At 39.9% G+C, this 15,860-nt stretch overlaps 2 protein-coding genes across 11 annotated transcripts in view; one reads left to right on the forward strand and one right to left on the reverse strand.

Annotated features, from left to right (window-relative positions):
* LOC134529816 (ELAV-like protein 1) overlaps positions 1-15,860 on the reverse strand; it is a 364,764-nt gene that overhangs the window by 287,283 nt on the left and 61,621 nt on the right. The window lies entirely within an intron of this gene.
* LOC134529815 (cytosolic carboxypeptidase 6) overlaps positions 1-15,860 on the forward strand; it is a 120,798-nt gene that overhangs the window by 22,147 nt on the left and 82,791 nt on the right. Inside the window, exon 4 of the mRNA XM_063364283.1 lies at positions 5,927-6,021. Within this exon, the coding sequence (XP_063220353.1) occupies positions 5,927-6,021 (95 nt within the window). The remainder of the gene's footprint in view (positions 1-5,926; positions 6,022-15,860) is intronic.

A 15,860-nucleotide genomic window follows, 5' to 3' on the forward strand; every position in this document is an offset into this window, starting at 1 on the left:
TGCATCCATCTCGATACCCAGCCGTGCTCCGGGGTGGAGTTCAGCTACTCCTCAGGAGCACTGCATGCATCTCGATACCCAGCCGTGCTCCGGGATGGAGTTCAGCTACTCCTCGGGCACTGCATCCATCTCGATACCCAGCCGTGCTCCGGGGTGGAGTTCAGCTACTCCTCGGGCCACTGCATCCATCTCTATACCCAGCCGTGCTCCGGGATGGAGTTCAGCTATTCCTCGGGCCACTGCATCCATCTCTATACCCAGCCGTGCTCCGGGGTAGAGTTCAGCTACTCCTCGGGCCACTGCATTCATCTCTATACCCAGCCGTGCTCCGGGGTGGAGCTTGGCTACTCCTCGGAGCACTGCATCCATTTCTATACCCTGCCTTGCTCCGGGATGGAAATAGCTAATACTCGGAGCACTGCAACCATCTCGATACCCAGCCGTGCTCCGGTATGGAGTTCAGCTACTCCTCGGGCCACTGCATCCATCTCTATACCCAGCCGTGCTCCGGGGTGGAGTTCAGCTACTCCTCGGGCACTGCATCCATCTCGATACCCAGCCGTGCTGCGGGGTGGAGTTCATCTACTCCTCGGGCACTGCATCCATCTCGATACCCAGCCGTGCTCCGGGGTGGAGTTCAGCTACTCCTCGGGCACTGCATCCATCTCGATACCCAGCCGTGCTCCGGGGTGGAGTTCAGCTACTTCTCAGGCCACTGCATCCATCTCTATACCCAGCCGTGCTCCGGGGTGGAGTTCAGCTACTCCTCAGGAGCACTGCATCCATCTCGATACCCAGCCGTGCTCCGGGATGGAGTTCAGCTACTCCTCGGGCCACTGCATGCATCTCGATACCCAGCCGTGCTCCGGGATGGAGTTCAGCTACTCCTCGGGCCACTGCATCCATCTCTATACCCAGCCGTGCTCCGGGGTGGAGTTCAGCTACTCCTCGGGCACTGCATCCATCTCGATACCCAGCCGTGCTACGGGGTGGAGTTCAGCTACTCCTCGGGCCACTGCATCCATCTCGATACCCAGCCGTGCTCCGGGGTGGAGTTCAGATACTCCTCGGGCCACTGCATCCATCTCGATACCCAGCCGTGCTCCGGGATGGAGTTCAGCTACTCCTCGGGCACTGCATCCATCTCGATACCCAGCCGTGCTCCGGGATGGAGTTCAGCTACTCCTCGGGCACTGCATCCATCTCGATACGCAGCCGTGATCCGGGATGGAGTTCAGCTACTCCTCGGGCACTGCATCCATCTCGATACCCAGCCGTGCTCCGGGATGGAGTTCAGCTACTCCTCGGGCACTGCATCCATCTCGATACCCAGCCGTGCTCCGGGGTGGAGTTCAGATACTCCTCGGGCCACTGCATCCTTCTCGATACCCAGCCGTGCTCCGGGATGGAGTTCAGCTACTCCTCGGGCACTGCATCCATCTCGATACCCAGCCGTGCTCCGGGATGGAGTTCAGTTACTCCTCGGGGCACTTCATTCTTCTCGATACCCAGCTGTGCTCCGGGATGGAGTTCAGCTACTCCTCGGGCACTGCATCCATCTCGATACCCAGCCGTGCTCCGGGATGGAGTTCAGCTACTCCTCGGGCACTGCAACCATCTCGATACCCAGCCGTGCTCCGGGATGGAGTTCAGCTACTCCTCGGGCACTGCATCTACTTGATACCCAGCCGTGCTCCTGGATGGAGTTCAGCTACTCCTCGGGCACTGCAACCATCTCGATACCCAGCCGTGCTCCGGGATGGAGTTCAGCTACTCCTCGTGCACTGCATCCATCTCGATACTCAGCCTTGTAATGGAATATCGTTAAGGACACGGTATTGAAACTGCACGTATGTACACCATCTCCTTTCAAGGCCTGCCTGATCTTTTTTGAGGCCCAGCCATGCGTTAGGTTAGGCCAGCGGTCGGCATACTTTCGAGTGAGATGGACTAAATATTAAGTAAAAAGATTCTCCAATTTTTTATAGTGCCACAAGATGTTTTTTCTCTGTATCTAAAAGGAATTTAGAGACGATAAAAAATCCAGATAAAATCAAACTATTTTAATCAAAAAATTCAACACAAAGTCTTAAAAATAATGGGTACTTAGGGAACAAAATACGTAAATGAAAAATAAATATTGTAGCCGAATATTTCCTACTGATAAAACAAGAAAACTAATTTAGTTTCAGTATATTATATGACGTCTAATTTCGAGAAAAGTGCGCCCACTCGGTTGGAAGCTGTGTACATCAAGAAACTAATCATGTGTCTAAGAGTGTAAGTTTGTCTAGTTTTCTTTCTTCTCTTGTTTTGGAGGCTGACAGACAGTGGAGTGAGTGGCCAGAGTAGCCACTCACCGCCAGGATGCGAGAGCCCCTGGTCATAAATACAACAATGGTTAAAAATATAAAGCGGACCACGAGTCCATGTGCCCAACCCCCCGCATGGTAGACTTATTTCTACTCTGTCCAACTATTCATCAAGACCATCCTCTGTATCCTGTATTCTCCTACACTTAATGCATGCAAACATGACAGAGCCCAGGGTTTTCCCTGTGTCTGTGCAGGTTTTGCCTGGGCCCAACTTATCTAGTAGTTGTAGTCTAGAGTTAAGAGTGAGGGGAGTTAGTCATGTCTCCAATCGTTGCCATGGCTGGCCAATCCCCTCCTAGCACACGATGCATACGACCCTCTCCCTGCAAGTTTATTCCCAGCATGACTAGCCGTACAGAATTCGGCCTGAGACGCATCTAGGTCCCTCCCCTAACCCGGACCCCTCCTGCATATACACTTAGTTTTAGTTATGTTAGGGAAAATGAATCAGTCCTGCCCAATGGCTCGCTAGGTGCGCTAGTGTCGTTTCTGAGGCGCCATATCGTCGCAGATAGCAATATTTAATATTATTTTAAGGATTGGTTAATTCTATCGTAAAAATCGCTTTATGTTAGTCCTTATGATGGATCCTTAAAGATTATAAAAAATGTTAAAATTATATTGGAAGTGGGCGTTTTCGATGTCACCACCTTCAGCATGCTAGCATAATGCCTTTGACCACTCTGCTACACAGTCAATCTATAAATAAAATATTTTTATAAGTGTACGTATACTTGGGAATAGTTTTCCCTCATTAATTTAATTCTTACAGTTTTAAATAACACGTTTATGTATTATTATACTTATACAAATACAATTATTATTATTTATTTAATTTTTTTAAAATTTATTTACTAAAAGCAGTCAGAGAATTGAGATTTACTATGATTGCAAGTCGGATACAACAGGCGGCCATTCTCGTGATTTAGACCTTCCAAATTAATTCAAAATTCCTGAAAAATCTATAGAAATTTCCCTATTTCCAAATAAAAAATCCCGTTTTGAGGAAAAATTTTACTTTTTTTTTCCTTTAAAACTCTCGATGACTTTAAAAGTTCTAAAATCGGCTTTAGGCTCGTCCTGTTAGGTCTGGGGTTTGAACTAAGCTAATGTTTGACATATAAAGAGAAAATGACAACTCGTTCTCGTTTTTATCTAAAATATAAAAAACAGGTTTGTATACTTTTGTGAGCGCGTTAGAAGTTATACTTATTTTTGATTTACGACACTGAACTATTTTGAAATTATTGTAACAAAAAATTAAACAAAATATGTACTCAGTATTCAATATTAATATAAACATGTGTATAAAATAGTTATCTTATTATTAAAATATTCTGAATAAATTTTTATTTAGTAATTAAAATCAATAAATATGCTGAATCTTTATTCTAATTAATTAATTTTAAATATTTATAAAATAATAATTTTATTCACAACATTCTTTAAATATTGAATGTTGCGTGTTTATTTTAATTGGCGATATTTGTTTAATTGAATTACTTATTGAAAATTATTTTAATTATTTTGGTACATGATACGTGCTGTTTTAACAGGATTGCTATTAGCTTGAAATTCCAAAATTCCCTGACGTTAACAGCTTTTAAAGATCTGAATCGACAAGTTTCCCCGACCTTCCAGACACAAATTATCTCGCGGTTCACTTGGTGGTGATTTTTGGGGAGAAAATACGTATGCGCTTTCAAATGCGTCACACTAACAAAATTAACGCCATTTTAAATAGATACACGGGTTTGTATACAATCGCTATAGACGCACAGTAGTAGTTGTATAAATGGCGATTCTGGCACAATGTATTTCTTATGGGACTACGGCTTTATGGTGGCTTTCCAATCGTGAGGAATCGGCACTGTTCGGGCGTGTCCGCCTCTCGATGCCTATGATCGGGAGTTCGTTAGTTTCTTAGTTTTTTAGGTGCTGACTGGCGGCGGAGTGAGTGGTCAGTGCAACCACTCACCACCAGGGGCGCTTGCGTCCGTGGTCACTAAATCCAGTGCTGGACAACTAGAAAAGCGGACCACGAGTCCAAGTGCCCAACCCCCGCATGGTAGACTCTTTTCTACTCTGTCCAACACTTCATCCAGACCATCCTCTGTCTCCTGTAAATTCCTACACGTAATGCATGCCAATTTGCATCCCGCATGAATGTGCCCAGGGTTTTCCCTGTGTCTATGCAGGTTTTACCTGGGCCCAACCTATCTCTAGTTATAGTCTAGATTTAAGAGTGAGGGGAGTTAGTCATGGCGCCAATCGCTGCCATGGCTGGCCAATCCCCTCCTAGCACATGATGCATGCGACCCTCTCCCTGCATGGCTAATCCCAGCATGACTAGGCGTAAAGGCTTCGGCCTGAGACGCACCTAGGTCCCTCCCTAACCCGGACCCCTCCAAAATACACTTAGTTTTAGTTAGGTTAGGAAAAATAAAAAATAAATCGGGAGTTCTTCGACCATCTTCGGTAACATTCGGCGCCATATTTTATCGTTTTTTTTCCGGTATTGGCTACTTCTACTGTAAAAATCGCTTTGTGTCAGTGCTTATGGTGGTTCTTTAAAATATTTAAAAAAAAGTTAAAACTAATTTAGGGGTAGTCGGAATTGAACCCACGGCCTCCGGATTACCAATTCAGTGCTTTGACCGCTCTTTTTCCTTTGTTTTTATTGAAAAAATGATTTTGCTGTGCATATCAGAGCTGGGGAGAAACAGTGGATCAGCTAAAGGAGAGAGCATGTTTGATTCCTCGCATCCCAACAATTGGCCGTTACAATTCAAGAGGCTGCATTTCCAGCTAAAGTTAACTTTTACAATCACAGTTAACAAGTCCCTGGACTGAAAATTGAAAGTGGCTCTGGTTAATATGGGCACTCCACGCTTCTCGCATGGTCAGCTCTATGTTAGTTTTTCAAGAGTACCGAGTGCCCAAAACTTTTACAGACTGGCGAAAATAATAAATCATGCCTGTATAATGTTGTCTACAGAAATGTATTGCATTAAATTATGAGTGTTATTATGAAACAATTTTAATTCCGCGACTCTACCATGACAATGAAGCGCAAAACTGCAGTATGAATCAGACTCATTCAATTCATTTTATAATTCATTTTCCCTCTTTATTTATTCCCCTCTGGATCGAATATTGAAGTCCATGCAGACGAGGAGGTGGGTGAAAGCGTGTCATACAATTATATACATAAACCATAAAAAATAAAAAATAAAATATTAATTATTATATTTTATATAAAATATGTATAAAATTAAAAATAACTTATTTAGTAAATACTGTTAAATTGTTTTCTTATGAATTTAAACGTTTATACAACTGGCAATTTCTTTAGTAAAAATGTTTGAATAAAACATATACTTTTTTTTACAATGGTAAAATACCAGAAATGCCTTGAAATTGCGCGAAAGAAGTGTACAACATGAATGTTAATACGTGTATCGTGTTTACTTTTAAACTATATAGATGTGTGTTCAATACTGTGTTATGTTAATGGAGACCCCAAGTCTGTAAAGTGTGTTCAATTGCAGAGGGTTATCTTCAACATCGTGAACTTCAGCAAGCACAAGAACCTGTTCAGAGACGGCATGACTCCTCTAGTGAAGTCGACCAGCAGACCAAAGTGGTGAGCACAACAACAGTGTGGCCAATCACGGCGAGGTTCCAGTCCGCTGTGTAACACGCATGCAGTTGCAGCGAAGGACATCACGGACCGAAATACATGTCAGTTTCAATCTTTTTTTGACGTGATAACGTCTTATAAGTCGACGAACGCCGGCTGCACGCACGATAAATTGTCACGTTCCGCCTGAGCCGATCGTGCAAGAACCGGCCGACCACCGTGCGAGAAAATCTTCTATAATATCAAACAGGTTAAGGCGGGCTTTTTAACTATTTTTTCGTGATTATATTTAAACAAATTATTTAAATTAAATTTGCAAAAAACTGTAAATAATATTTGAAAATTAAAAAGTATGCAATTTTTCATCAATGTTTTCTTATGACGTTATCACGTAAAATTATCGTCCGTTAACCGACTTTACAGACAACCCTTTTTTTTATGCAATAACACAGATTATAATTGAAAAGACATTTAAAACCCCAACACAGTGTCTGTGTACAGTATGAATAAAGTTGTAGTCATTTGGAAAAAAAAAGAAGATGCATTCAATACAAATAGCCAATGACTGTAGGGTAGCCTTAGCAGACAGTCAAAATTAATTTCAGGCATTCCATAAATTATAAACTATGCTTTAACGAAGCTAAATTTTGAAAGTCAAGCGATAAAACATTGTCATGACAAAATAGGTTGAAACGAAGATCACATATTTCGGTTATTTCCTTTCCCCTTCAGTTACCGACGCACTGCTGATGTTTACTTTAGGCGCGTATGTGGTTTTGCGGTATCGGGGAACCAACTTAAACTTCTGTGACTTTGTTGACGTACATTTCCCTTTTACTTTTGCCTGGAATTTATTCAAGGCTCTTCTAAACAGTGTAACATGTAAAATTGTCCTTTCTCTAAATAATACTAAACTTCCAGCATGAAAAATTACATCCGAATCTTCAAAACAATCTGCGAAGCCCAATTTCCTCTAAAGCGGGTCGATTAAACAAAAAGCCCGCTTGTATTTTAAAACATAAATATTATGTCAGCCACTTTTGATATTCGACCTATCTATCAAGATTTTAATAAAAAAATTTAAAAAGTAAATTAAAATTGAGGCTATGTCGGAGAGCACTACCATTGACATCACGGGAAAGGCATATGTCAGAGAGTAGCTTTTTATGTATTGGATTGAAAAAGAGCGAAGGATCTATAATAAAATGAGAATTGTATGTAAAATTTACGTCTGTTTTAATTTTGCATAATCATAACATTACATTCATTGGTAATCTCATCGAGCTAATTCATAGTAATCATTGCGATTATTTAATGGCAAGAATTTAAATTGCTATTCACATTTTTTAAAATATGTTAATTTATTACTAAGTAGCGTAGTGAGAATATTTTCAGAAATAATGAATAAACTTATTTTTAATGAAACAAAGAAAGAAGCATATTTTTTAGACAGAAGTTGTGCTTATTTATCATCATCAATTTGAATTCTAAATAAAAGAAAACCATCTCGGGTAACATTTAACATGCGCGTAGATCCTAAAAAGTGCTCGTTTAGACATAAATAATGTTTGGACTTTTTTCTAATAGTAGTATACGAATGTGTGTTCTGGCAGAGTCCAGGGCCCGGTGCATGCGGTGCCGACCGCTATCTTGGGTTATGACGTCACAGCGGCCATTTTTGATGTCAAATTTCCTCAAAAGTTTTAGAAATTTCCCTATTTCAAGGGAAAATTCCCCTTTTGAGGGAAAAATTCCCATTTTATACCCCAAAAAAGCCAGAGGCTTGAATTGTCCTCATTGAGGCTTAAATTCCCCGTCGTCAAGCCTCCCATAGTGTTTGGAGGGAAGCTTTGACCTCGACCTTGACCTTGGCCGAAATTTTGAATGAAATTACGGCCACTATCTTGAAAATCCGTAATTTTTATGCTAGAAATTCAGGAAAATAATTTTTTCAAAAAAATTTAATAATAAAAATTTTTATGAAAAAATTCCCGCTTTTTTGAAATTTGTCCGTCATCTTGAAAATCCGTAATATTTAAGCAAGAAAATCGGGAAAAGTTTTTAAATTCATAAAAAATTACTTAATAAAATTTTGTTAACAATTTATAAAAAGTTCTGGATTCGAACCCAGCGAAATAATTCGATTAAGAATGGCGACATATCCATCCTCTACACAAGCCACTGGCAGAATGACCTACCACCACTAATTCCAAGGTAAATATATATCGCCAGCTAGTATAACATCATGTCCACCATCTTGTTCTCGTCTGATGGAGACCGCCATCTTGGATTATAACATCATAGTCGCCATCTTGTTTTTGTCTGCTGGAGGCAGCCATAATTATTTTCAATACTTGCTACCAGGAGCGCTAGTTTTACATAGTAAACATGTCGTCTGCCAGAGTGAACTGCTGCCATCTTATTTTCAGTATTTAATACCAGGAGTGTGAATGTCACATAGTAAATATGACATCTGCTTGAGGATGCCTCCACCATATTGATTTAATTTTTACCAGATAGAGAGCCAATCACCAGACAGTCGTGGCATCCGCCATTTTATTAGCAATATTGGCCACCATCTTGAAGATCTGTAATTATAAAGCTACAAAATCAGAAAAAATTCCAAAAATTATCAAAAAATTCACTTGTTAAAATTATGATTGATTCGATCACCTCGGTTTGATCCTCGACGGATGCAAAAATTTAAAATGACTAAAAAACAACAGGTTCAAAAAATAAAACAACAAAATTACAAATAAAAAATTATTATCTATTTCTACAAGAAAAAAAAAACAAGATTGTGGTTGCTACGATTTAGTGATTGTCACTAATGCACTCTAGAGGGTATAAATTAATCTAATATTATGACAGCCTCTCTAGCAGTCGAGGTGTGAAATATGTGATATAGCCCTACAAGTAGCTAGCATTGAAAACAAAAATGGCGGTTGCGCACTCTAGTATACATCTTATAAAATGTGTGAAACTAGTGCTTCTAGTACAAAGTATTTAAAACAACGTTGGCGGCTCGACATTCAACAGGTGCAGCTATTAAATCTCCATATGAAGAAATTACAGGTCCGAATATGTGATATTTTTATATTTACCTTATTTAGCTCCTTGTCTGGAATATGTTTCGGTGGCCTTGTGGTCAGTGGCGTATGTTTTCCAACCCAGAAGTTCGAAATGTCATGGTTCGAATCTCCTCGCTTGCAATGTATTTTGTCTAAAAAATGTAATTTTAATATGTCTGTAGGGGTCAGAACAACAATGGTAGGCTGCAGAACATCGTCCTTACGCGCATGAGACAGAGCGACGATGGCGCTGTCTGTGGAGTAGCTGCGATCGTGAACATACTTTATCATTCTCTTGCAGACGAGATTGGAGAGTGGAAAAGGGGGAGGGGGCGAGCTGTGATTACCAAGCTACATGTTACTTTTACTTTTAGTTTTGGTCTCTCCGGCCGGCAGGACTGACGAGTGACAGTAATTTGAATAAATATAGTTTCAAACTAAAGAAACATGCTTTTAAAGATTATCAAACTAAAAAGATAAAAATAATTTTAAAATTTAATTTATGACAATAGTATATAAGCAATACTAGTATAAATGAGAAAAAAGATTGAGGCGCTTTGTGCCATATTTTTTGTATATTAAGCGCCCCATGCTTTTTTCTCATTTATACTAGTATATCTTATATACTATTGTCATAAATTAAATTTTAAAATTATTTTTATCTTTTTAGTTTGATAATCTTTAAAAGCATGTTTCTTTAGTTTTTAAACTATATTTATTTTTAACTTTTTAGTTTGATATTCTTTAAAAGCATGTTTTTTTAGTTTTTTAAACTATATTTATGTATAAGTAATTATCATAGGGAAATGAGTTACCGACACTACCTATTACCATCTGAGATAACTATTTGGAGTGGCAACGTCACAAAGAAATGGTAAAGTCTCTCCGAATCATTTACAGTTAGATGTATGGATATAATCTTAGAATTTACCGAAAAAAAATAAAAAATAAATTCTTCGGCGTGGCCGGGAGAAGAACCCACGATCGCTGAATCCAAACGCGCGCCTTAGACCTCTCGGCTAACGTACGTAATGAAATAGTTGGGACATTTTACAGTGATGAACCACTCACTCTTAGTCGAAAGAGTTACAGACGGACAGACAAACATACAGGTGAAGCTAATATAAAGCATGTAAAATATCGGTCGAGACGACACACACCTTAACCGAGTCAATACCACACTAGAGCCTACACGGAACGTGATTGGGGTGCTCGATGTCGATCGAGGCGCGTAACGGATGGCGTAACTTTTAGGAGTGTACTAGCTGTAAAGGTTCAAGGTCCCCGAGGTCACTGAGGTCATCCAGCCGGTAGTTTATGTCCTTGCCATCCTGACTCCCGGAGCCAGCGCCTGACTCTCCGAGGCGTGCGACTGTGACGTCACACATCTGCGGCGTGGTTGCGGGTGTAAACAAACTTTTGCTTTCGACCGCGAGTCGGGAGCGGTCTCTGTTAACTTTCAGTTTCGCTCCGTTTCGCTCCGTCCAGCCTGCGGGACTTGTGTCTGCAGTAACTTAAAAAATGGTTAACCGAGAGAGGTCAAGATAACCAAAGTCAAGGTCACCAGGTCAAGGTCAATGGAGTCAAGGTCACCAGGCCAAGGTCAATTGAGTCAAGGTCGTGGTCAAGGTCGTCGAGATCGAGGTTATTTGGAAAGTCTATCCTCCGCCTAAATCACAATCCTACCAGAGTTTCTAAATGCAATTATAGGGGTTTGCATGTTAATCTTGTGCTCCTCCAGAGAGATGTTGTTGGAGAGCATGACATCTCCCTGTGGAGTTTCATCTCACTGAAGAAAATGGTCATTTCGGATGTTTTTCAAGGGTGTAAAAAGGGGAATATTCCCTCGATAAAGGAATTTTCTCTCGAAATACGGGAATTTTCAACATAATGAGGACTTTTGAGGTGTTTTAAGGGCTAAGAAGGGATATTTCATGGTCAAGATGATCCAAGATGGTGGTAGAGGTCAAGGTAATTTGCCTCCTCACCCCTCTGCCTGATGTTGAACTCTCATTTTACATCTACTATTATTGTTTGCTTTGTATTAGGTACAAGTTTAACAGATGAAAAAAATGGAAATGCTGCCTAGATAAATTAGGAAGCTTGCATGTTTAGCACAGGCTGGGGGTTAATGAGAGAAATCTCTTGCTACATGACTTATAACTTTTGCAACTTTATAAAAGTTTATTGGGGTATAATGTTCTTTTTTTCCTTGGGAAAAGAAGGGGAAAAGTTCAACTAGGGTTGTAACTTATTAATATTTTTAAATAGAGGTTGAAATGCTTTTAAAAACCTTCAAAGTTGTGTTTTGTGTAAGAAAAATTAAATATTAACTTTGAAATAAGAAAAGAAGCAACATTTCAGTTCTGTATCGCAATGAAACCTGCTCAATTGAAACTCCATTGCCACAGATAGTTGGAAGAAGTCATCGCTTTAGAGTGATATGCCTGCCTCCATCAGCTACAGCGATGAAGTTAACGAAAAAATTCCCAACCACATTAGACAAAATAAATACTTCTCCTTGCAACAATCTAGAGAATCAGAGCATAGGTTTGTGCACAACCATTGATTTGGATGTCCAAGGAAGAAGAGGAGCTTGAGGAATAAAATTACTTTTTTTTTTTTTTGGAAGAAAAACATATGATTTTTATAGGACTCTTCCTGCCTAATCCCAGGTTCACAAAGTCCTGGTAGAGGTCATTGGTGGTTGTGTCCACCAACGGCATCTCTCTCTCTCTTGGCGAGGGTTGCATAGAAGATTCCAGGACCCCGGCATCACTCATACGAATGATCACCGAATACGTTCTCTGTAATCTGGGGTCCACTTTATAATATTGGAGGCCCCATCGCCTCAATCTTCTATGCATGGCAATGTGGCATAACCTCCCTCCCTTAACAAACAAACGATCTTCTGGTTATGCTATTACCTACGCGAACTCGGTCAACGGGTGTGGACTAGGTGGGACTTGCGAACAGCCCGGGAGTTGGCGGCCCGCGACACCTCGCCTCTCGCCCGGCCGCGATGCCCGCGGCGGCCGCAGTATCGACCCACGCAGCTCGCGAACAGTCCCTTCCCCTCCCTTAACACTCCTCCCAAACCCTTCTCGCGAGCAGCTCTTAACCCTCCCTTGCCCTCCTTTGCCCACCTCCCACACGCGAGCAGCCCTCGCCCCTCCCCTCTCCCGCTCACAAGCGACTCCCCTTCCCGACCTTACATTCCTCCCCCACCCACGCTCGCGAGCAGCCCCCTCCTCACACTTCCCCTCCTTAGCTTCCCCCACCCCGCTACGCCACTAGCTGCTCCCGGACACGCTCTACCCCTCTACTCGCGCCGCATTTACACATTTACTGCCACCGCCACGCACCGCAGCAAATCACCGGGGTTCATTGACCTGCGTGCTAGGCTTGTTGCGGACTACTAGCCTAAGGAGCTCAGCAAGGACTTCAAGGATGCAGGAGGTTGACATAACAAGTCAATATTATTTTCCAACAGATAGCTATTATACAAATGGAGCGCTGTCTTCCCCTTATTGAGATGTAGGGGTGGCATCAAACAATAACAGGATTCCTCTATGCAGTATATTCAGACTCATAAACAAAAAAAAATTGTAATTACTTATCAGGCATAATTATTACTTCTCACACGTGTGGCAACCACAATATAAGTTATGGATCAGTACAAGAATACAATAATATCTGGGTGAAAAAAATAAATTGACTTCCTACTCGATCCGCACAAACTACTGCTTATTATCGCTACAAATATTAACGAGTAGTTTATTCTTAATTATTAAGAATGCCAGAGCACAAAATGCCTCCTCAACACCAAGCAAACTCAAAACAATTATAACCAATCAGCGTTATTTTCTTTGTGAACTTAAAAATATTTAGTTTATCGACGGGCGAGTCGTTTACTCACGACTCCAAACATTAAGTATATGTGTTCATGTTCACGTAATAATCAGTTCTCGAAATCGCCCACTAATGCACCTGCTTGGTTCGGTCCCTGTATGGAGAGACCAAAATGAATAAACACCGCCCGAAACTTTGGTGGTTACGTGCGGTGTCAGGTTCAGGATAAATAAACTTCAAAATAGTTCGTTTCTTAAATCAAAAATAAGTACAACTTCTAATGCGCGTACATAAGTAGGTACACACATTTATCATTTTTTTTTCAAGACCGTTGCATACACAAATCTTACCACATATGCATAGCATAGCTCTAGTGATACCACATTCCGGCCGTAAACATTGACTGGCGAATACTTTAGAAAATTCCAAATTCTAGAAGTGTTCTCAACTTGATCTTACGCCTCCTGTATTCAAGTGATGACGCCGTAATTATTCATGAGTTGTAACATCCGACTTAGGACAATGTTTGGAAGAAATTATGAGTCTTGTATTTTGGGTAACTAGGCAGATGAGCATGCTTTGTGGACTGGCTTCCTGGAAGGCATGATGGGCTGTTTTGAAACGACATCAAACGTCTTATTTTGCGCTGTCCGTAATCATGTTTATTCGCTGAAATTATTTCTCATAAAGTTAACAAAATACCCATAGGGGTCTCACTTAATGATAAAGTAATATACGCTTTATAAAGGAATAATGTAAGCTAAAACTTTCAATTAAAGGATATAAGTAAATTATTTCCATAACTATGAATTATAGAAAATTATTTACTCCATTTAAGTACCTAAAAATCTCATTACAGCAATTGAATTATTTGTTGAGCTGTTACTGTTAGTTTACGCATAATCTCTATTATATAAATCTCTTTAATCACAGAAATGAAAATTAAAAAAATTCTATCGGAAGTTTTTAATGAAATTGAAAGTTCTACTATTCATGTTTCTCTCTTTGAAAATCTATAACAACGTAAATGTCAGCAGTGATATATCTGCGAACACAAATCAGGAGAGGAACGCTTTTTTAATCTTTCTTCTTCGAACTTAGCGATGGCTTTTAATACGCGCAGAGTTAAAATGATATTTCTGAGTAAGCATTTCTCACTGAATGCTTTAACAGCGATTGAAAAAGTCTCGATAAAAAGTAATATATCTTTGTCACAGGATAACAAAACATTGAACGAACACAATAATAGACGATTCACGCTTATTACATCTTGTCAGTTAATGCATTTAAGGAGTATTTATTTATTACGCAAATTATGGTGAAATTAAGGCTTTGAACGTCACGTAAAATACATAAATTTGGTCAGAACTAAATATCTGTTTCGTTTGATTACAAAAAAAGTATTTTTCAGACATGATTACTATTTATATTTGCTGCAAAAATAGAGCAAGAAATTTTAATCACTATGGTTATGTAAAATAATGTTTAATAAAACACTTTTACGAAGAAGGCAAACAGATCCAGTATACGATAGATATTTTATTTGATCAATTATAAAAAAGAGTTAAAAGCTTTGAAACGATGCATATTTATACTGTAACTGCGTATTGTTAGTTTACGGCCTAAACAAGGGTTGCAGGGATCACTGGTAGTAGTAGGATAATGGGAAATCAGAAACAGGATCCAAGGCGTTGATTGAGGATGGTTTCAATGAAATGACCGACCACCATTTTGTTTTTTTTAAGGAAAAATTCCTCAAAATTCTTCAAAACTGACTCAAAATTAATTAAAATGTCCCTATTTCATGAAAAAATGTCTCGTTTTGAGAGAAAATTTTCCGTTTAGGTCCTCAAAAATGCCGGAGGCTTTAAAGTCCTAAAAAAAGCTTAACACTCCTGAAAAATCTAAAAACTCAAGCCTTTCAGTCAGGATCTTGACCTTTTAACTCTCGTGAGAACTGAAATATGATACCTCGAGTAAAATTCGGAACCGCAATTCCATTTTAACCAACAAACTAAAAAATAATAATAATAACGCATCTATTTCGGAGGATCCTCGGTTTGATCCCACCAAGAACAATTTAATAAAATATTAATAACAATAATTTTAATAAACGCAATTACGTCACAATGGCCACCTTGGATGACCTTGACCTCTGACCTTCGCCCTTTACCTTTGAACTTAAAATTGAAATTTTACCTTGACTTTTAACTTGACCTTGACCATGACTTTGACCTTTAACCCCAGTCGCTAGCTTGGAATCCGCCATCTTGAATTCCACCATATTAACATACAGTGCCTCACTCCAAAAGTTTCACTTTTCGTTACGATGACATCATCGAGGTCTCCGCTCTCAAATGTTGCATTTGACATTACTGTAGAACATACCACCATATTGAATTTTAACATATGTACACCATTTTTAATTATAACATCACCGTTGATATTTTCGTTATGGCCACCATTTTGATAATCTGCGATTTTATTAACCTAGAAATTCGGGTAAAATCCCAAAAACCATCAAAAAATTCACTCATTAATCAACTGATTGATTAGATCGATTGCTGTCTTTGGCTTGATCCTCTGACGTTGCTAAAAGGTAATGTTTGCTCTAAAATATTGATTTAATTAATCATCCTCACTGAAAACAAGGATTCCTGCCCAGCTGAGTAAATATTTTACTCGATTTCACTTTGCCTACCAAGGTCATGTACAATGTCAGACGTGTAGGCCAAGCATCTCCGAACCGCGAGACCTTTTTGGACGATACCTGAAACATGTTTTATGCTTACTACAAGACTAAAAGGCACTGAACCATTATATCATCAATCCTTAGTAAAAACTTGACAATGCACATTAGAAAAAAGACATACAATTGGACAAACATTAGTCAGAAGGGATACACACTGTACACATTCG

Source organism: Bacillus rossius, chromosome 2 (genome assembly GCF_032445375.1).
Source record: "Bacillus rossius redtenbacheri isolate Brsri chromosome 2, Brsri_v3, whole genome shotgun sequence".
In the NCBI taxonomy this organism is placed as follows: domain Eukaryota; kingdom Metazoa; phylum Arthropoda; class Insecta; order Phasmatodea; family Bacillidae; genus Bacillus; species Bacillus rossius.